General features: G+C 39.6%; 4 protein-coding genes across 9 annotated transcripts; all 4 read left to right on the top strand.

The window, feature by feature from the left end:
- The first annotated feature begins 1760 nt into the window (after window positions 1-1760).
- On the top strand, window positions 1761-4287 carry bcl10 (BCL10 immune signaling adaptor). Its single transcript, XM_078264073.1, has 3 exons — window positions 1761-2265; window positions 2819-3107; window positions 3211-4287. Exons 1-3 carry the CDS (start codon window positions 2215-2217, stop codon window positions 3612-3614), a joined length of 744 nt encoding a protein of 247 aa, XP_078120199.1. The 5' UTR covers window positions 1761-2214; the 3' UTR covers window positions 3615-4287.
- A 98-nt stretch (window positions 4288-4385) lies between these two features.
- On the top strand, window positions 4386-9986 carry LOC144526534 (mucolipin-3-like). Of its 4 annotated transcripts, none has more exons than XM_078264070.1 (13): window positions 4386-4674; window positions 5201-5432; window positions 5552-5719; window positions 5825-5978; window positions 6286-6370; window positions 6454-6550; window positions 6668-6767; window positions 7049-7161; window positions 7849-7998; window positions 8133-8234; window positions 8343-8465; window positions 8591-8797; window positions 8936-9986. In XM_078264070.1, the coding sequence occupies exons 2-13, from the start codon at window positions 5202-5204 to the stop codon at window positions 9074-9076; spliced, it is 1671 nt and encodes a 556-aa protein (XP_078120196.1). In that variant the 5' UTR covers window positions 4386-4674; window position 5201; the 3' UTR covers window positions 9077-9986. The 4 variants fall into 4 exon arrangements, with proteins under 4 accessions (XP_078120196.1, XP_078120197.1, XP_078120198.1 ...); XM_078264071.1 differs by having other exon boundaries at window positions 5162-5432; window positions 7082-7161; XM_078264072.1 differs by having other exon boundaries at window positions 5162-5432; window positions 7849-7941.
- Window positions 9987-11317: 1331 nt separating this feature from the next.
- On the top strand, window positions 11318-17733 carry ssx2ipa (synovial sarcoma, X breakpoint 2 interacting protein a). 3 transcript variants are annotated; one of them, XM_078264061.1, is made up of 14 exons: window positions 11318-11428; window positions 12551-12697; window positions 12901-13070; window positions 13187-13396; window positions 14630-14740; window positions 14860-14995; window positions 15068-15143; window positions 15238-15415; window positions 15568-15715; window positions 15921-16057; window positions 16288-16461; window positions 16546-16663; window positions 16845-16998; window positions 17130-17733. In XM_078264061.1, exons 2-14 carry the CDS (start codon window positions 12655-12657, stop codon window positions 17272-17274), a joined length of 1800 nt encoding a protein of 599 aa, XP_078120187.1. In that variant the 5' UTR covers window positions 11318-11428; window positions 12551-12654; the 3' UTR covers window positions 17275-17733. The 3 variants fall into 3 exon arrangements, with proteins under 3 accessions (XP_078120187.1, XP_078120184.1, XP_078120188.1); XM_078264058.1 differs by having other exon boundaries at window positions 11318-11599; XM_078264062.1 differs by having other exon boundaries at window positions 11321-11432.
- An 85-nt stretch (window positions 17734-17818) lies between these two features.
- gng5 (guanine nucleotide binding protein (G protein), gamma 5) lies at window positions 17819-19672 on the top strand. Its single transcript, XM_078264067.1, has 3 exons — window positions 17819-17983; window positions 18921-19063; window positions 19582-19672. Exons 1-2 carry the CDS (start codon window positions 17903-17905, stop codon window positions 19044-19046), a joined length of 207 nt encoding a protein of 68 aa, XP_078120193.1. The 5' UTR covers window positions 17819-17902; the 3' UTR covers window positions 19047-19063; window positions 19582-19672.
- The last annotated feature ends 1396 nt before the right edge of the window (window positions 19673-21068 follow it).

The following is a 21068-nucleotide window of genomic DNA, read 5'->3' as shown; positions in this document are numbered from 1 at the left end:
AAGCAAATATATAAGCACATTTTCAAACTATTCCTGTAACAGCCATAAGAACTGCACATTTTTACCACATGAAAAAAGTCCCTATTTTGAGCATTTTAAGCTTGCTGCCGGTCATCCATAGCAACTGTAAAGCTGGATTGAGCTATTAATAAGAAATGTTATGCAACCCATCCTGGAGATTATCCTGATTATCCAATTGGAAACAAGACTTTTATTTTTTTTTACCCACTTATTTTACATGATACTTGATACTGTGCAGCATCTCACTGAAATCCCTTGATCGTTTTAGTTCATTACATAGATACAGCCTTAAAGATGACATCTTAAGGGAGACGTTGGTGGGCAGCAAATACATGATGAGAGGGTGTAGAAAAGAAGAAAAGTGTAAAAAGTCATGTTAAATGCTAAATTACAAATACAAGAAAGAAAAATATAGACAAAATATGGGATTCAAATTATGTGTGGCATGAAGATTGGCTACAGAGAATGGAAAGGCAGAAAAACCTTTCCAATGCTTCTCAGTGTAAAACCACAATAGGTCTTAGACAAGCTTATATTGGCTGTTATGTGAGAGTGGGTCATACACGGTATGACAGACAGTAATGTCTGTACGTGTTGTGCAGATACAGTATGATTGCAAATCCAGTTCATTACATCATTTCCATAAACAATTTTTCCTTTTCTCTGTGTCTGATTCACTTTAGAGGCCTCTGACAAGTCTGTACACTGGGTTCTTCTGAATCTCTCACAGTTGAGTCAACATTATTTCCAGGCTACTGCTCTCTGCTGTTTAACAGTAATGATTATTGTGATGAATCATCATAATGCTTTTGCGGAGAAAAGTGGGCATGCATTTTCAGTTTCTGTGGATGCTTTGTGGCCATTTAACAAATACATATATATTTTTCTTGTGTAAAGAGGCTGATGCACATACAGCGGACATTTAAAGGGCATCCTTTGGCTGCAATTGTCCTCCAGAATTTGCTGGGATGCAAAGGCAGCCACGTAGTGATTGGAGCCTGTACTTCCCCACTATTTCAGATCATTATCATTACACTGAAAAACCTTTGAGCAAGTAACAGAAGGTTGTGGCTTGATTTACAGTTAGCATGGCTTGGTGTTTTCGAGCTGCACAGTGCATATTACATTGCAGGACATGATAAAACATGCCTGACAACAATCTCCTCAGGGAGCACCCGTTCTTCAACAGTTTGTGGCACATCATGATTAAAGGGAAGTGAATATCGTGTTTTGCCGTTTTGCAAATTAATTCATGTTTACTGGAGTGTTATTTTTGTTTTTTCTCATGCACGTTTCACTGTGACATAAGGACACTTTGTTTTCTAATGCTTAAAAGTACTCAGTAAAGAAGAATGGCAACTGTAACCGTTATATAGCCTACTATTACATATTGTTAGATTATTATTGCTGATACATACTGTATGTGTAAGTAACATTTCACTGATGCAGAGCTGATTTTAACTGATTCATATACTGTTTTGTCGTTTATTTTGTCAGCCTGTACACTCTACACTATGTTTGTACTGTGTGTGTGATCTCGTGGGTTCATACTGTTCTGTACTGGAATGTTTTTGTACGAAAAATCAGAAGCATATAGTTGTAGTTACTGTGTGTAACAACAATAGAGCGTTAATGAAATATGTGTGTGTGTGTGTGTGTGTGTGTGTGTGTGTGTGAGAGAGAGAGAGAGAGAGAGAGAGAGAGAGCTCCAACATCGCCACCCAGTGGACGCAATCGAAATAGCATTTCACCCACAGCAGAAACATTTTATTTCACTTGAAAACAATTTGCACGGATAAACACGAGGAAAGTTGGACAACTGTAGCCTAGTCTGCTGTTGTAAGAGACGTTTTATCTTAATTTTAGACTTTTTAACAGGTACCTGACTACATAAATCGGCTCTTAGTTTAAAACCGACGACTCAGCTGTCTTTAACCTTTCTTCTCTTCTTCTGGTTTTCAACGTAAACCTCGACAAACACGAATCAGGAAGTCCGGGGATTTTTCGAAACAAAAGTTGAATGGACAGTGGCTGTACGCCACCTTTTAACGACAAATAATGAAGAACCACATTTGTTAACTTTTACAGTTGATTTTTCGATGTAGTGCGTTTTATTATTACTATCTTATTGACTTATCTCAGTCGTCATTCGTTACACGGAACACCTGGATTTTCACTTTACGGGTGAAAGGGATGGATGTTCCTCACCTCAGTGAAGATGAAATGGCAGAGATTAAAAAAGACGTGAGTAACCTACTATAATTCAGCCAAATCATGCTTCCGAATAAATAATACTTCTGTTAAAGTAAGTTATGTGCAAAATACAGACATATATTGCTCTACTGACACTTTATTTGCAACTTGTTTGGCGTTTAAGGCATGGGAAAGGCCGGAAATAACGTTAACCCACACCCAACCTTCTCTGTGCCCACGTCAACTTCCAATTCTCTGTTGGACTGGACAACAAAACACAATATTGAACACACAGGCTGGAGTTTGAGTGCACTTTTTGTTGTAACTACAGCCAGTATTTGCTTAGTTGTTAAAGCTGACTTATCAAAAGCACTAACTGAAGCTAAAACAGGGATAGACAACTGGAGAGCAGAACCAGACCAGGTTAGGGAAGTGATTTCAGACCACCTGCTGTAGACTTTTGAGTAGGCTACTGTAGAGTGAAAACCTGCAGATTCTCAGCCTTCCCAGACCCTATGCAACAAGTTAACCCTCCTGCTCAGAACCTCTACAGCTCACTTTTTCCCCCTTTTGTGTCTCCTACATGGCTGCTGTGGATTTCCAGGTGCTGACCAGACTACGGCACTATCTCTGTGACAAGATCAAAGCCGAACGCCACCTTGACTACCTGCGCTCTCGCAGGATCCTGACACGAGACGATGCGGAGGAAATCAGCTGCAGGACCACACAGACCAAGAGGACGGCCGTGTTGTTGGACATACTGGCCGAGAACCCCCGGGGCCTGGATGCCTTGATTGAGTCCATAAGGGAGTTGCGCTCACAGAACTTCATCATCACTAAAATCACAGATGAGGTGCAAAAGGCGAAAAACGAGAAGATCGAGTCTCTCCGAGGTTAATAGGCCAAGTCACAATGAAATCTGTTGTGTATTTCAAATCTGAGATGTTATTGATGCTCTAATTCAACTCTCCTGACCACTTTTCTGTCGCTCCACAGCTTCCAGTTCCTTGTCTGACAGCAGCCTCTGCACTCCAAACACAACCAGCGACATCCCCCCGACGTTTTCAAACAACTCCACCCTCCTCTTTCACCCAGACGGAGAACGCAGTTTTTCAACCTCAGACGTAGCAGGCTCACTCAATCTGCCATTGTTACAGAAAGGTGGAGACTTGCCTTCTGTGGCCGGTGCTAGCATCGGCATAGCTTCCTCCACAACCTCCTCCAGCCTCCCGAAGCCCGGAGACCCTGGAGCTCCTCCGCTGCCGGAGGAGGAAACGGTTCAGTCTCCTTCCAACATAGATGCCGGAGCACCAGGATGCACCAACAGTGGCGGGGACCCAAACTTCCAGCCCCTCCGGTCGCGCTCTCTCACTCCAACATCACATAGGAACATCTTTTAATTTCACATCTCAATAAGACACTTCTCATGCAGTTAAAGGGACAAACCAGCAGAATCTGCAGCCACTCATAAACAAACACTCTCTCATTGTTGTCTCGCACTCTTTTTTTTGTGTTGCTCATGCCTTTGATTAGGCATAAATTGCTACTATACTACTATAATTTGTCACTTGGGCTGAAGTATTGTTTGAATGTTTTTGATACAGGTGCCAGTTCATGACCTTAGCTTTGATACTAAGGCTAAAATAATAGTTTCAAGAATGTATACATTTTTCTAAAACCCCTTTTTTTTTATTAAACAAAATAAGCCACTTTGTTAAATGTTCTTTAAATATAAGCAGGTGTACAATAACATTGCCTAAATAAAAAAAACAGTTTAAATTGGCAAAAGTATGATTTAAATCTGAAACTGATCCAAAACACAGCAGCTACAATTTAGGTGCGGTGAGAAACTGTTATACACTGGAAGGAACTAATTTAATTGAACTAATGAGCTAGTCGGACCTCATAAGGTGCTGCCTTTGACCAGAGCAGTGTAGCTCCAAATTATGATTTCCCGTTCATTCAGTGCAGCATTAAGTCGACAAGAAGTCGCTTTAACCGACCATTTCCTGCTTATTACGTCATTCACTGGTCATGTACAACAATCTATTGCATAAAGGTTTTTTAAATGAATTCAGCTCATGCTTCCTTTCTTCATTGGCGACCGTGTGGTGGTTTAGAAAAAAAATGGTTGAGTTTGCTGATTTCATCAGAGATAGTAAGGACATACAGCATTTTTAAGGTAACACCAATAAATCCCACAACCTTCTGAGACTCTTGATAGCTCTTGTAATACAATATTAATTCATTGCAGAAGCATACTAGCGGTGTCAGTTTCTGTGTGTGCAGAGATTCTGTAACTGTTTTGGAAAAACTGGAAAAGCCGAAAATGACACAGAGGTATGACATGACATGTCATTGTTGTGAAGGCTGGTATGGTGACTGCACTGTCTGATCTTCATAGACGGTGGACAAGCCCCAAGTGTTACCCTGGTCGCTCTGTGGCTCGCTGGTGCAAAGGTAATTCATTTATCGTTTTTATATATATATATATATATATTGACCTTTTAGTCAAATTTGGTGCTTTTACTATCTGTACTAATTATATATCCTAACAAGGGGTTGTAAAAATATTGTATAATTACACTACAATAATATCTACAATGTAAGTGCCTTTAACTTTCATTCATTACTGTTTGCTGTTTGCTACTGTTTTGCTAACATTTTAAATTGAATAGCCTGATAGGTGAAGTAATTGCATTTGCTGTCTGTTACATGCTCGCTGTTGCAGGTCTTCCACAATAAGCTATGGTTGAGCTAAAATGGCTTAGTGATTTTTAGAGCATTATAGCTTATGTTAGCGCGATTAGTCTGCACTCCATACTAAGATTTTAAAGAGAGTTAGAGAGAATGACAGCAGTGAGCACACGCAGGAGAACCAGTTAAACATCACAATGACTGGACTGGTTAAACCCTTATCTTAAACACATGTCTGACATGTATATAGAAAGACTCTCAAAAACAGTCATTCTATTCTGTACTGGAGTATGGCGGAGGACTCTGAGCAGCTGTTGGCCTCCCGGCCAGAGGAGAGGACGCTTAACGGCCGCTGCAGATGGAGCACTCCCACTCAGACCCTGCAGTCCAAGGTGGTGGAGGACTTCAGACGGAGGCTCAAATACTTCTTCATGAACCCCTGTGAGAAATACAGAGCCAGGGGTCGCAAACCATGGAAACTGATGTTACAAATATTAAAAATTGCAATCATCACAGTCCAGGTAATACACAGAATTCTTTACTAATTTATTTGTCACAAGGCATAAATGTGCACAGAGAGTTGAGCTTTTTTTTTGGGTATTAAATGTATGTTTCTCTCCCCCCCCCCCCTTCACTTCAGTTGGTCTCTTTCGGCCTGAGCAACGAAATGATGGTCACCTTCAAAGACGAAAATCTGATGACATTCAGACATCTGTTTCTAAAAGAATACAAGGATCACCGGCTGGGAAACTACGCACTGTACACGAAAGCAGATGTGTATGATCACATCTCCTACATTATCGACAGGGTACTGAAGTTTTATATGGAAGATAAGAGTTAATCTTTATATCCCACAGGGATTTGATGTATGAAAAAATGTGTTTCACTCTTCTTCTTTTCTGATTTTTTCCAGTACATTAATCTCCAAAACTTGACTGTAGGCAATCTGGCATACGACAGTGCTGATGGCAAGTACACTCCTCTGTCTGTCTGTCAAGAGTTTTACAGAAACAGCAGCATCGATCCTGGAAATGAGACCTTTGATATTGATCCACATATTGATAAAGGTACAAAAGCACAACATTGCTATAAAAATACATACAAAATAATGTAATCATCAAATAGAGTCATAAGTAGCTGTGGAACTTGTGTATTTATGTCTACCACGAGTTGTATCCATATTGTTTGATGTATTTATGGAAGCTGAATCATGGCATGAATGGAAAATAATCAGTGTGGATTTACTTGTGACTCCATGAAAAGAGGAAGTAGCATATTCAGAGGAATGAATGCTGAGTAATCCCTCTGTTTGACTATCAAATGAAATCAAACTGCTTTTTATTTTAATTTATTGCCTGTATTTCCTCCTCACAGAATGCATTTCCATATATCCTGTGCAGTCCTTTGACAACCATAACAGTTTGGCCACACATGTGAACTTCTCATTAGATTTCAAAAGGTGAAATCTGTGGTAAACTGAAAATGCTTCTGTCATGCTAGGTGGTGAGAGTGATGCCTGCTAATATACGTTTGTGTGCCCAGGCTGCTATCGGTGAACATCTACCTTGCTCTGAAAACAATCAACCTGCAGACTGTGCGGCACCACGAGCTACCAGACTGTTATGAATTCCATATAATGGTTGGTGACAATGTCTGGAAAATGCCACACCCTCATCTGAGCTTTTAGGATCATTTGACATGCTGATAAATAGTTTCTCTTTAACTTGCCACCGTCTCAATCTTTGTTTTGATACAGATCAAGTTTGACAATCGTGCACACAGCGGAAAGATAAAGGTTAAGGTCGAAAATGATGCAAGAATTTATGAATGCAGAGACTGGAATGTGGAAGGTGCATGTAAGTTCAACCCAAACTCCATTTCATCCCACCCATTGATATATATTATATTATGACCCAATACTCATATTGGTTATTATTTCAAAGGCCAGCAGGGGGCACAGTGACATTATTCTGTCCCCCTTGACATCTGTATATGATATACTGTATGATCTAACTTAGCATGATAGCTGACCTGACTATTACAAGAAAAACAACAGTGTGTGTCGCAGCTTTGTAGAAGCAGCAGTAACAAAAACAAGCTGTTAATGCAACCTGAAATCTGTGGCTCTGGTTTCTAGCTGGTCAGAACGATTACCTCCTCCTGTCATTAGATTCTGTGGTCATCCTCTCCTGCTTCATCTCTCTCATCCTCTGCATGCGATCCGTCATCAATGGCATCCAACTCCAGTTTGTAAGTTATGAGAAACAAGTCAATTATTAGTGTCACCGTTTTTTTTTTTTTTTAACTATTACAGATAAGGCCAATTATTCAGTAATAAATGACTGATGTAATCAGCACAACACATAATATGAACCAGCATCAGATGCAGGACTGTAGGTGATGTCATGTCCTCCCCTGTATTTATTTTTTAGGAATTTGTTGGGCTTAACAACCTGGGGGGAGTTTACATTATACACTTAAAAAACGTACACATGGTGGGTATTTTAATTTAATTTAATAATCTAATTCTAGTGTTTTAGACTCAAAATATTTAAATTGGACTACCTATAAACAAACAATACATAAACAAATGAATAATAAATAGAGGATTCAGTTTTTCCCTGCCAGAATTTGAATCTTGTCAGTGTATATTCATACATTTTTAAAATGTAACTGAAAATAATAATTCTTGAGGGGGTTGCATGGTGGGGACCTCAGTAGTATTGATGGGGCAGAGCCATAGCCAGTATTTTATACTGATCAGACGATACAAAAGTCATCACCTCCTCATCAAATAAAAAGTACAAACCTCTCATAAGTTAAAACGTGAAATCATATAATGTGGAAATTGAGCAATCCACCCACTATGTGTTGATGGTATGAATCCTGGTTTGTTGCGTATTTATTTTACGATATCTGAATTTTCTCTTGATGCAGGAGTTCAACATATTCTTCCATGCCTACTACAATAAAATTGTGTCTTGGTCAGACCGCATGGAGTTTGTGAACGGCTGGTATATCCTCATCATTGTGAGTGACACATTGACCATCACTGGGTCAGCACTCAAAATTGGAATACAAACAAAGGTTTGTTTTTCATTGAGCTTTATTGGCTATATTTTAATTAGATTATTCACTGTAGGCATGTTGGACTCGGGGTAAAGGCAGTGTGTAAAGAGTACAGGCCCTTAACTGTATTTGTACTCTCTTTCCTCTTGCAGTACCTGACAAACTATGACGTCTGCAGTATCTTGCTGGGTACAGCCACAATGCTCGTCTGGGTCGGCGTAATTCGTTACCTTGGTTTCTTCAAGAAATACAATGTAAGACCTTCCATGCTTTTTTTTTTTTTTTTGCAAAATACATCAGCCAACGTGTTAAAAGTAGCAAATGCATCTTCAGAGGAACTGACAACCTTTATTCCTCTCTAGATATTAATCTTAACCCTAAGGGCAGCGTTCCCAAATGTGATCCGATTCTGCTGTTGTGCAGCCATGATCTACCTCGGGTACTGTTTCTGTGGCTGGATTGTCCTTGGGCCTTACCATGACAAAGTATGAACATTATAATCATAATTAATCTTTTTCAAGTGTCATTGTGGCCTAATAAATCTGCCTACGCATCAGGGAGCTCCTTTCTGGTGACACTGAAGTATTATAAAACCTTTTTTTTTTCCCAGTTTCGAACGCTCGACAAGGTGACAGAGTGCCTCTTCTCTCTCATCAACGGGGACGACATGTACGCCACCTTCCTGAAGATGAGACACGAGGGCTACATGGTGTGGCTGTTCAGCAGACTTTACCTCTACTCCTTCATCTCCCTCTTCATCTACATGGTGCTCAGCCTCTTCATCGCTCTCATCACTGACACCTATGAGACCATCAAGGTCAGTCTGAGTCACCTGGATTCACCATACTGAGAAATAGTCTTTGATCTTGCTGTAAAGAGATGTTTTTCAGGTCATACTTTTTATTTATTCTTCCACTTGAGTTGCCTAATGCTTTACAATGATTTTTTCCCCCAGCATAACCAGCAAGACAAGGTGCCAGTGTCCCAGCTTCAGGCTTTCATAGCAGAGTGCAGAGACCAGCCTGAGTCTGGAAGATACCAGACTGATGAAGAGCCAGCTGCCTGCTGCCTCTCTCCATGCTGCTGCTTTGGATGACGTGAGAAGATGGTGGCTTTTATCTTTGTGTGGACAAATCATGAGACTGAATAAGCCCGCAAAGAGCCCTGACTGTCTGCACGGAGAATTAGATTATACTGACGCCTGATGTGAATGCTAGACTATCTTCTTACTCAAGTAGAATTATTTGAACTTGAATTGCTGAACACTACTGAAGTAAATGCTCAGAGGACCAGTAAGGTATATATGGTCACCAGTGTAACAACCTGATATAGTAGTAGTAGTAATTTCAATATGAATATACACTTACAACCAATACCTCCTCAGTTCAGTGATGCATTCAAACGTGGTTTTCAACTCAACTTTTCTTTACAAAACAGATTTCTCAGAGATTACCTGAAGAGGAATTTCCTTCTGACTGCACAATAACAGCATAACTGTAGGCTATGCGTCTTTTTACAAGCACTTGAACATACTACTTAATTAAAAATTAAGAAGTGAAAGTAGATTTACTGATTTTCAAATCTAGCTTACCCTGAATGTACTAGCCTATTTAAAGAAAAAATGGTATTCAATTATTGCAAAGTTCTGTGTAATTGTTTGTGTTTCATCCTTTGCAGTATCTTGTACTGTTCCCTTTTCTCTGAAAAATGTCTGTGTAACTAAATTGATATATAGGCCTAACTGTTTGGTTTTACTTTGTCTAGCCATTTATGTACTGGTTCTGCTGCTTTGGCCAAATTCTTTTTCGTTTTTTACCGATTTAGTTAATTCTGAATCATTACATTCTACACTAACATACGATTTGTCTTAAGCTCAACGTTATATTTTCAATGACAACTATTAAAACAACTAAAATGTATCCCGGTGTATCAAACGTCTCTACAAAGTACAATGTACATTTAGTTTGCCACAGTATAATGCAAATAAAGGTAAACTGTGAATTACATTTATAAATGCAAGTTACAGTTTTTTTTCAACTGCTTACACACAAAATCTTTTCATGTCACACGATTTTTGAAACCTCTCACTCAAAGTGCAAAGTTACACAGCAAATCTCCAAAACCATAAGCTATTTCTCAGCCTTTCACTCAGTTTTCAATTGCATAAAACACTTTTTTCAAAACACTACACACAATTCTCTACCTAAGACACAAAAATCTAACAGGAAGTGACTTGCTTTCCTTTTCTAAACACAACCGATCAAAATGCTACACTTATTTACCAGGGCACACACACACTCCTCACATGTGCAAACACATTATGTCATAACTTAACCAATCACTGCTTTAATATAGGCCTATACAGAGGTCAAAGGTCAGATTACCTGTTTTGAACAATGGATGCCAACAATAGACAGAGAGCAAGGGGAGGAGGAGGGAGAGATAGGGGACGACAACAAGGAGTAGGAGGAGGGAAGAAGAGGAAGGAGAGCCGTCTCTGATGAGATCAGGGCCACACTTATTCATCACGTGATCAACCACAGATTGACCAATGAGAGAAGCCCATCTTGAGTAGCTTTACAATGGCGTCCATACTTCATGCAACTATCTAATGACTATTTCAGCATTAGAAATCAATCAGACTTTGTTTGTGCATACAATTCCCCGCCATGACACACAAGCACGCACAAATACACACACACACACACACACACACACACACACATATTCTTTATTCTAAAAATGATACCTTTGGTTTACATATGTTTGTAGTTTTGTTTTCTTGTTTCATGCTACTTTATACAACACTGTGCTACTCTTACAAACGTGATGTTTTGTCCAATAAATATTTTCTGTTTTACTGTAACATTGCATTGTTGTTTACGGTGCACTTTTCAACCCCTCTCAGTAGATTACTTTCTCTCTAGAACATTGTAAATGTAGATATAGGCCTATGAAAGACAAAAGAACAAACAGTGTGTACATGGTATATCCAAAAATGTGCTATTATGAAAAAAGTGTATGCCGTTTGATGCACATGCTTCATTTTGAGATGTGTTTATGGTATTTTGAATGCAGTGTTTCATTTTGAAGGAGATGTGAGGCATTTTGCATTTTGTGTGTGCAGTTTCGGGAATTGTGTGTAGAGTTTTGAAAAAAGGAGATATAGTTTTGAAAACGTGTGTAAGCAGTTGGAAAAAACTGTAATATACTGCCTTACCTCTTGCGTCGACACCTGACAGCATTTCTCATTTGCATAATCGTCCACTGCACACGTGTATATCCAATGCACGGCTCAGATACTGGTTGCTTAACAACGCTGCCTCCAATAACAGTGACGTATGGTTTGAAGCTAGCGGAGGAATAGATTTAAAAAAAACAACAACAAAAAAAACAGTAGCAGCAACCGTTCTACTGTCTGTCTGGGAATCTCTGCTTTCAGATTAAAGTAGGTGAGATTTGTGCTTGTTTTTGCTGCCGACAAGGTGACGACTGAACTCGGCGCGACAGTTTTTGGTGTTTTCGATATAGGAACATTTTGTTAATGTTGACAACTTCACTGAACTCGGCAGGAGTGTTGGGCATTAGCTAGCTATTTGACCCATTTCACGCCGCACCCGTGAGTATATGTTTAACTTATCATAACGTTACAGCTAATATCTTATCCAGGTTAATTCAGAATTAACGTCTTGGTTAAAATTAAATTCATGTTACAAATTAGGACGTTTAGGCTACGTTACCTTGCTGAAGTATACTATCCAACTAGCTAAACGTTAAAGTTAGTAAATTATTTTACCTTGTAATCAAAACACAAGGGTTTAACTAGCTAGCTAGCTAACTAACGTTAGCGAACCTTGCAAACGTTAACGTTACCTTGTAATTTAACGTAAATTACGCGATTTAGCTAACTTAAGTAACTGTTCTTTAACGATACTAATATATAACGTCAAGGTAAAACGACTACATTAAGCCAAAGGACACTTGACTTATCTCCGCCTCTGTTAGTGTAACTTTAGATAAAAGTTGTGCATGCCTTCTGGTTTGTTAGATAACAACATTGGCAATAATCTAACCAAGCAGGGATGCATATTGACACAGAACAGAAAAGCAGACCCTTCTATTGACTGGTAGTAAGGTCCTCACCAACATGGTGCTCTCAGCTTTTTCTGTTGCATTACTTAACATGACTCCCCTTTGTCCACACAATGTGCTTGACAGCCCCTGAACACAAGTTGGAACATTTCAGTGCATTCATTGTAAAGTTGTGGGAGTGGTAGGTAGCTGGTTCATCTTGTTTCACAGCATGTCAACATCATGGTAGTGTCCTGAAGGCACAACAGTAAAGAAACTAAACATAGCCTATACTCTTAGACATTTTTTATCTTTGTAAATCTTTTGACTTTTTGCTGAGATCATTTTACCACCCTGCAATTCAGTTGCCAGTGGCCAATAGGAGAGCCCCACTGGCTCTAAACCCCTCTGGCACACATCAGCAGTTAATCCTGTGTGGGTGAAGCTGCAGCCCAGATTATCTATTACTGGTCTCTCATGGCTTGATGCTCCATTGCAGGGCTCAATTCCAGTGGGAGCCTCTGATCCACCGCCTGGGTGCTAATCCGTCTTCCGTTTGGTAACTCATGACCTCACATCCGTGTGTCCTGATGTGTCGGTGATATGGGAGAGTGGTGGACAACTGTGCCAGTAGGGACATCTATGGGTAAGTTTCTCTGATGTATTTTGTATAATATGTCAAAAATAGAAAGACTAATCCGCTGTGCTTTTTTGGGACCTGCTAGAGGTGACCCATATTTTTGTTCTCATTTTAGAGCAGCAACCTAATTCAAGCCTCTCAGTATAAGAACATACAGTAGATGCAATGTGAGTTGCCATATTTTCCCCGTCTCTGTTCTCTGTTTTAAGGAAACTATGAGATCTCCAGCATATCACATGTGACAATGTCGCCCTCAAGACAGAACAACCTTGTGTCAATGCAATCTTCTTTACCCCTGTCCCTGAGAAGCTCCTACAATGGGATTAGTGCCTTTTGCACAGAGGATACTATTCCTCAATGCATTTCATACATCAATCAGGTACAGAAATGTTCTACTAAATGCTTATTATTGCAATATATTATTTGCACTTGACATTTTTAATTTCTGTAGAGATCATTCACTACAGTGGTGACATATTTCCTCTTTCTTCACAGGAGCTTGACTCACTGGGCCTTTCCTCCACATGTATTGAGGCCAGCTCACTAGAGGGAGCCGACCTGAAGACAGTGCCAGCTCTGAATGCCATGTATGAGCTAATGCAGATTCACAGACGCAATATGTGCACTTTAGAAGAGCTCGAGAAAGAACAGCTGAAAAAATCCAGCACCTTGGACCACATGCAGATGAACAACTCCAGACTCAAGGTACGTATGACGGGGGGGTCTCTCAGGGATATGTCTGTCTCAGTCCAGTTTCAATACAAGACAGTGGTTGCATCTCATAACCCTTAAATTGCCTCCTTGACTCCTTCACTTGCCTCCCTTCCTCGCGCCTTAGTCCCTCCCACCGAGGAGGCACGGGAGAGACGCGAGTAAATCATGGGAGGAGAGAGGCACCGAGTGTTTTAGAAGTCCTTTCCTCTGAAGCGTCACATGCAGGGTCCAAAATTAACTTTTTTGTCCACCAGCCAAATAAATGGCTAGTGAATGTTCAAATTTCACCAGCCACTCAATAGATTACCATTGGTTGTTTTTTTTGGGCTGGTGAGTGAAGCAAATCTACCGGCCACTTGTATATTTTACCAGCATTTGGCTAGTAGATAGTACTAATTTTGGACCCTGGTCACATGAATTCGTCAGCTGTTTGGGCAGAGTTGACAACTCCTTCAGCTGCACAGCGTAAGGGAAGGCTGCTCTCGTGTATCGTGTGCTCATGGCTCCTCGGTCATCCTTCCTCAATGATCACTCCTCTACCCTCGGGGCAGAAATAAGAGCGTTGTGACAGCCTTCACTGAGGAGGGACAGAACAACTTCCGGTTCAGCCGAGGAACAAGGAGTCAAGGAGCTATCAAATAAGGGTTATGAGAGTGCAGCCAGTGTCTTGTTGTATTCCTCTTTGGATCCAGCTCTGTGTACCCACAGACTGTAATCTGAACATGTCTGAGGTGCAGTAATAAATTGGTAACCACTAGAGGGCAGAAAAGAAATATACAATTTTGTATACAGGAAATGTCCTTCCCTCCCATTCTTCCAAAAAGAAATGAATATGACTGCTATACTACAGAAACCAAACAAGGACAAACCTCGCCAAGTAATGTGCTCGGATGTCTCACTACTTACTATCATTTTGAATAGCACAATGATGGTCATGATCCCTTATCTCAACAGAAACATACATATTCTATCTAAGCCTACCAGTGAAGAAGTCAAGGGTATTTGTATCACAATAATAAAAAATTGAAAAACGGCGAATATGTGGCCCACATGTGTGAATATTGTTGGTGTATTTACAGCCTGTCTTATTAAATCCTCAGATAGCAATCCAATTCTAGGATGTGGCATTCAGGAATCCACTCTTATAGCTTTAACCCTGACCTGATTGCTCATGCAAAACGTTGCCACCTCACTGTGCTCATAAATTTGTGCATTTCCTTCCAGGATCAGTTGGAACTGTCTATAAGGGAGAAATCGGGTCTACATGAGACAGAGAGGCAACTGCACCTCAAAATTAAGACTTTGCAGAGCTGCTTAAAAACAGAAAAAGATGAGGTATCATTTTACTGTATCTTTATAATGACAAACACTCAGGTTTTCTGTTTTTACTAAATGTGCAAGTGCATAGATTATGCATGAGCCTACCCAACTCATGATTCAATCATCCTCGACAGGTTCAGAAGCTCCAGAGTATCATTGCCAGCCGGGCCTCTCAGTACAGCCATGATGCCAAGAGAAAAGAGAGAGAAGCTGCAAAGCTCAAGGAACGCCTCGGCCAGTTACTGGTCGACAGAAAGGATAGAAAACTGGGTATCTATACTATTGCTCTTTATTCTGTTCATTTCAGAGCAAGTTGATTTACATTCTATTTTTCCCAACTAGCTATCGACGTACTGAATTGTTTGGGACGTTCAGATGGAAAAAGGAGCCACTGGAAGACTACAAAAGCGACAGCCAGGTATCATGAAAGCCATCTTCTCACTTGTTGAGCATATTTTCAGAATTTGTAATCCTCAATCAGATAACCGTATTTTGTAAAATGCTTTCTGCAGCCATGAGGGTGAGATGTACACGTCCTTGCTCAAAGACTACGAGGTGAGTCAGAGGTCCTTGATGCTGGAGAACGCTGAGCTTAAGAAAGTCCTCCAACAGATGAAGGAGGAAATGATTCATATCCTAAGTCCACGCCGGCCCACCAGAGGAGCCAATGCTGATGCGAGTCAGGAGCAGGTATTTGTATCGGTGTTTTTTTTTTTTCATAATACTAATGCATAAAAAAGAAACTTGATAAATGGGTTTGAGTGGTTATTACCTGTGTGTCAGATTTTAATGATATGATGTGCTTGCATGTTGAAAAGTTTGTTTTGGCTGTTTTTGCTCAGGCTGATTCAGATGGGGAGGAGAAGGTGGGTGATTTTAGCAGGGAAACTCTTGACCAATCCTGTGAGCATGCCAGGGAGCAGCTCACCAACAGCATCCGCCAGCAGTGGAGGAAACTGAGGAACCACATGGAGAAGTTGGACAGCCAAGGTACCTGCAGCACTGTCCCATACCCTGAAATACTGCAAAAGTAACTGAGGTTCTTGCGGTGCTCATTTTATAGAGTAAAGGTTGTTCAACAACTTAATGTTAGTTTATTAAAAAGTTGGATTCTGGGAAAACGTGTAGCTGTTACAGACATACAGTATGGAATGAAATTTTAGATGATCAGCTGCTGGTGTATTTGTTTGCCAAGCCTCGCAAGTGCAGAATCAGCTGGAGTCCAATAAAGAGGTGATACCAAGGGAGACCCACGAGGATGAGATGGAGATGATGAGGCATGAAGTGCAGCAGTGCAAAGAGTTCATTCATGCACAGCAACAGCTCCTCCAGGTCAGTTTCTGCTTGTTTACATAAGAGTAGAGATGATCAGTAGATCTGTGAAGGTTAAACATTTGCTAAGCAGAGTTTTATACCAATATAAGAGGATTCTCATTACGAGTGAAAATTAAGAGATGAAATTGCAGATAAATGAGCCTCTGTCTGTTGTATGTTTATTATTTGGAAGTTCGAAAAAGTAATTCAGAAAGGATTAAAGCGTCTCTCCGTTTCTGCCCATCCAGCAACAACTCAACACATCATTTGATGACGAGACAGCAGCTCTTCTTAATGACTGCTACACACTTGAGGAGAAGGAGCGTCTCAAAGAGGAATGGAGGCTCTTTGAGGAACAGAAGAGAAACTTTGAGAGGGAAAGAATGAACTTCACAGAGGCTGCTATTCGCCTGGGGCGAGAGGTACTCAAGTCCTCTGATGTACCACAATTTTATTCAACTTAATAATAATAATAAAACAAATAATACACTTTTTCTTCTCCACAGAAAAAGGCTTTTGAGGAGGACCGTGCCTCTTGGCTGAAGAATCAGTTTTTGAACATGACTCCCTTTACAGACCATAGGAGATGTTCCTCTTCTGAGGGTCAAAGTGCCTTATCAATCAGTAAGTGTCGGTGCAGTTGAGAGAGAGAGGAGATGGTGACGCAGACAGAAATGATAACATAATTTAGAGAATACAAAATTTGTCAGGAAACTACAACGAACAAGGAAAAACTGCATGTAAACACCAGTGACTGTACAAAGCGTTTTCAGTGACTTTAATTTGAATATCCGTTGCATTTCAGGAAGCGAGCCAGAGATGAGGATGTCTTCCATGAAAGCTCGGCTGGTCACATCGTCAACCCACGCCACGTTCTCCACTCCTAAACCTACACAAAGTGCTACTGTGCCATCCACAACGGAACTTTATCGGACACTCCGCCTCATACCAGATAGCAGGTATTATTCAGTCACTTGATATTGATATTAGTGCCTGTATTTTTTGCAGTGCTGCGATCAGACCCTTTTTAGCTGGTAGGTTTGGTGCCAAGTCATACTATCAATCCTTTTTTTTTTTTTTAAATGTTCAGTTCCTCCAGACATTCAAATCGAGGACGATGGCAAGAGTCCAGCAGCGTTGAAGATGGAGATATTCGGGTCAAATCAAGAAACCGAGTTCGATGTGGAGACTTGAGTATCTTCTCTTTGGGTGAAGATGAGAACAGCCTCACTTGAAGAACTTCCAGTGCCTTTTTGATATAATTTTGCAGTTGACTTTAGCATCAATTCATGGCTGAATTCAATTACCACTGATGAACACTACATTTGCTTTGCAGCATTATGATGTTGCTTTTGTTATGGACATGCACATATCATTCACCAAAGCTGATCAAACAAGAAAGCACTTTAATGATTGTACATTTATTTCCTTTACAATCAAATCAAAACTGACAATTCAGATTTTAAGCTATATTCAAATGTATCTACCGAGTAGTGATTTGAACATATTGGAGTAAGAAATCTCTTTTTACATGTGGGTTATAAACCGTCTCTGATTATAGTCAATGTTTAAGTTTAGAATTAACATGTTTTCATATTCTAGATGGTATAAATTATGATTTTAATGGGAGCATAAATTGACATCAGATTTATAATGATCTGGTATAATGGCACAATAAAGATTTTAACAAAAAAGTTTTATTCTCTTTAATTTGGCGCCAACTAGTGGTTTAAATGGGATCTGCAGTCACAAGTTTTGTACAACCAACCGGAATCCGGATGTCATCATTGCTTTTGTCTCAGCATCCAGCCCAGAATCCCACCCCACCGCCCTGCGTTTATTTTTCACAAAAACACATCGAGAATGTCGGGTTCTTCTAATCTTGTAGCTATGAAAAAAGTCGTACAGCAGCTCCGTTTCGAGGCGAGCATTAACAGAGTGAAGGTAATTTATGTGCTTATTGTTTTTCTGCCAAATAACGGAGCGGGAAATCTCAATCGCTAACAACGCTAGCTGGTGCCGGAGGCTAGCCGCTAAAGTTAGCCGCAAGTCAACAGGCGTAGCAGGGCGTTTCTTGAACCGAAGGGAAGTGTTTAAGCCTGCTACATTGTTGAGATTAATCACTTAACATCTGACAGAGTAGAGATAATGTCGAGACCTTTAGCTTGTGACAGAATCTGTATATAAAGATAATAAAGATAATCAGATATAACTTGACGTTACCTTAAAGTAACGTCAAAGCGATTAACGTTAACGTTTTCTAACGTTACTTGAACATTAACCTGCTTAATAACTCACTTTAACGCCATTCCTTTTCAGAAGTCAAAGGCCATTCCCCCCCCCTCCCTCCTCATTATTTTCACCAGATAATGCATGTATTGCTGATACATTTTATTGCTTTTATTTCGTAAAATAAAGGTACAGAGCAAACTAACAAGACAACTTTGAGAAGTCGATTGACTAGATCAAATGAACCAAGTAATACGATTTAAACAGAAATAAGGTTTACTCAAGATTATGAATCCAGAAGGTTGGTTTTGAATATTAGGATATTGGAATAGTTTCCCTTATAATTAGAACTCCCAAGCGAATGATTAAAAAAGGTCTAATTGAAGCAGCAGGAGCCCTAGATATGCTCATTCAAGCTTAATAAACACCTCCTACAATTTCCGTAATGCAATTGAGTACAGTCTTTCCTGATCAGGGTTATTTTTCGGACTTTGAAAAGCTCCCTCCCAATCCACAGAAGACATTATACAACTGCTTTCAGTGGCTGAGTCCAGGTGTAAAATCAATGGAATGTCCCTTTTAACCAGTCTTTTTAAGATTCTAATACAACCCTATGTCATGGTTTACATTGTGGTTCCTCTTTGGTCACCAGGTCTCCCAGGCAGCGGCAGACCTTCAACAGTTTTGCATGCAGAACGCCTTGCAGGACCCTCTGCTCACTGGTGTGTCCTCCAGCACCAACCCTTTCAGGCCACAGAAGGTCTGCTCCTTCTTGTGAAACCACTGCATTCATTGGTGAGTCCGTCACCCTGTTGACCCATTCAGGCACACACTTATACATACTGTACATACAGCACATGCAGTTTGTGCGATTTCTGAAGAGTAGCTGATGTACTGGTTAGAAATTCCTTAATTGCATTTTGAAAAAGAAAAGTGTTCCCGTATGTGCATCTTGAAAGTCAGTGTTTCAGTGAATTAAAATTCACTATAATGAAAGTCTTTTCATTTTAAATGTGGCTGTTTAATGTTGGTGGTTTCCTCCACAATAAAACAGTGACTGTGGTCAGTTTGAATCGATTTTAAAGGGAAAAATTCACAGTAGGGGGGGCATCTATAGAAACTTCTCAGATGACTCAGCATAATGTTCTTCTTTGCTGTCTACATGTAAGCATAATATTTTTTCCTACAAAATGATGAAACACTTGCTTCAGTTAGCTACTAACTTGGGAAGAATATGGATGTTTGGTAATCCAATCCTTAACCTAATCTATTTTCTATTCTGTGCCCCTTTTTATTTATTTTTTGTCCCGCAGGCCTTCATTTTGATGCTACAGGGAAAAGTTGACCTCAACACTGCTCCTCATGCCAAGCCATTATACTGCCACGGGATCTCTCGAGTGTAAAACACATTGGAATCATGTCAGGAAAATGACCATCTATTTTCAGCCACAGTAGAAGAAAGGAGACAGTTTTATTTTTAATGGCACAGTGTGATTTTCGAGGAAATAATCGTGCCTTTTCTATTGTTCTATTTTAGTCATCACTGTTCTGGACTTTTTGTATTTAATGAATTAAAAAAAACATTCTTTACTACTCCAATGTTTTATTGATTGGCATTTTCAGTTTTTTTTTCTCCCCCGCAAATTATTTGACAACATTGGATGATAGACATAAGTGGCCACATTATGCTCTCAGAAGTATTTTAGTGTATTCTAGAGGCAAAAGTAGCAGGTGATATATAGATCATGAAATGGAAATGAACTGCATTTTCCTAAGTTTTATATTTCAATACAAAACGGAGCGATTTAAAAGCCTATTTTTGGGCCCAGCTCCCTAATCAGTTTGTGATCCACTGCTAGACAGCCAGTGTAATAAATGTTAGAAAAACATTTATTACAAAAATTGAGTTGTAGGGGATCATGAGCAGTGGTGGAAGAGGCAAGTATTTCTACTTTGTAAAATATACTTCATAGGCCTTTTTCACAGAAGACATTTTGACATGTCACAGTAGGAACGATGGCCGAATTCCATTTAGCTGCTTCAGTTTCAGGGTCCTTGTATTATGCATGCTGGCGACTTTCACACTGTCATGGCTTACTGGCTTCATGTCTGGGACACTTAAATAGAGAGCTCATAACTAAGGCCCATAACTAACTAAGTAAGTCTTGCATTCTAAATTCCATTTAAAAGTAAATGAGCATAATCAGTTAAATAAAAATGTAAGTATAAGTGACGAGGAAAAGTGACTTGAAATAAATTGACTTGAATAAAGGTCTTTTGGGAAAATAACACTAAATTGAAAACAGACTTCGAAAAGGACATTTCGAAAAAACAATGAATGAAGTATGTACTCAGTAAAACTGTTCAAAACGATGAAATAAGATTTCATACTGGGATTATCCCCCCACAATGTATCACTTTTTCTTTTTGCTGTGTAGCTATATTCTATGTATGTTTGTGATTATTTTGTAATTTTTATTTAATATTAAACACATAGGGTTCCATAGAGTAGAAGTATACAGTATCATAAAATGTTAACACTTTAGTAGAGTACAATTACCTCAAAATTCTAAAGTACAATATGATCAAAACAAGATGTCTATTAATAAAAAATTTAAATTGTAGATTTTGTCAGTATACTAATGCATACTGGTAACTGGTGGTACTTATATGAAGCACACAGTCATACAACATTCATCAATTAATAATAATTAAATTAATAAAATACCAGTAATCAAGTCATCGAATATTGAGAAAACAGTATCGCAGCGTCATGAGCCCGTGATCATCGGAAACGAAA

This window comes from Sander vitreus, chromosome 12 (assembly GCF_031162955.1).
Source record: "Sander vitreus isolate 19-12246 chromosome 12, sanVit1, whole genome shotgun sequence".
NCBI classification, from domain to species: Eukaryota; Metazoa; Chordata; class Actinopteri; order Perciformes; family Percidae; genus Sander; species Sander vitreus.
Note: the sequence above shows the minus strand (reverse complement) of the source record. Positions and strands in the feature narration are given on the sequence as shown.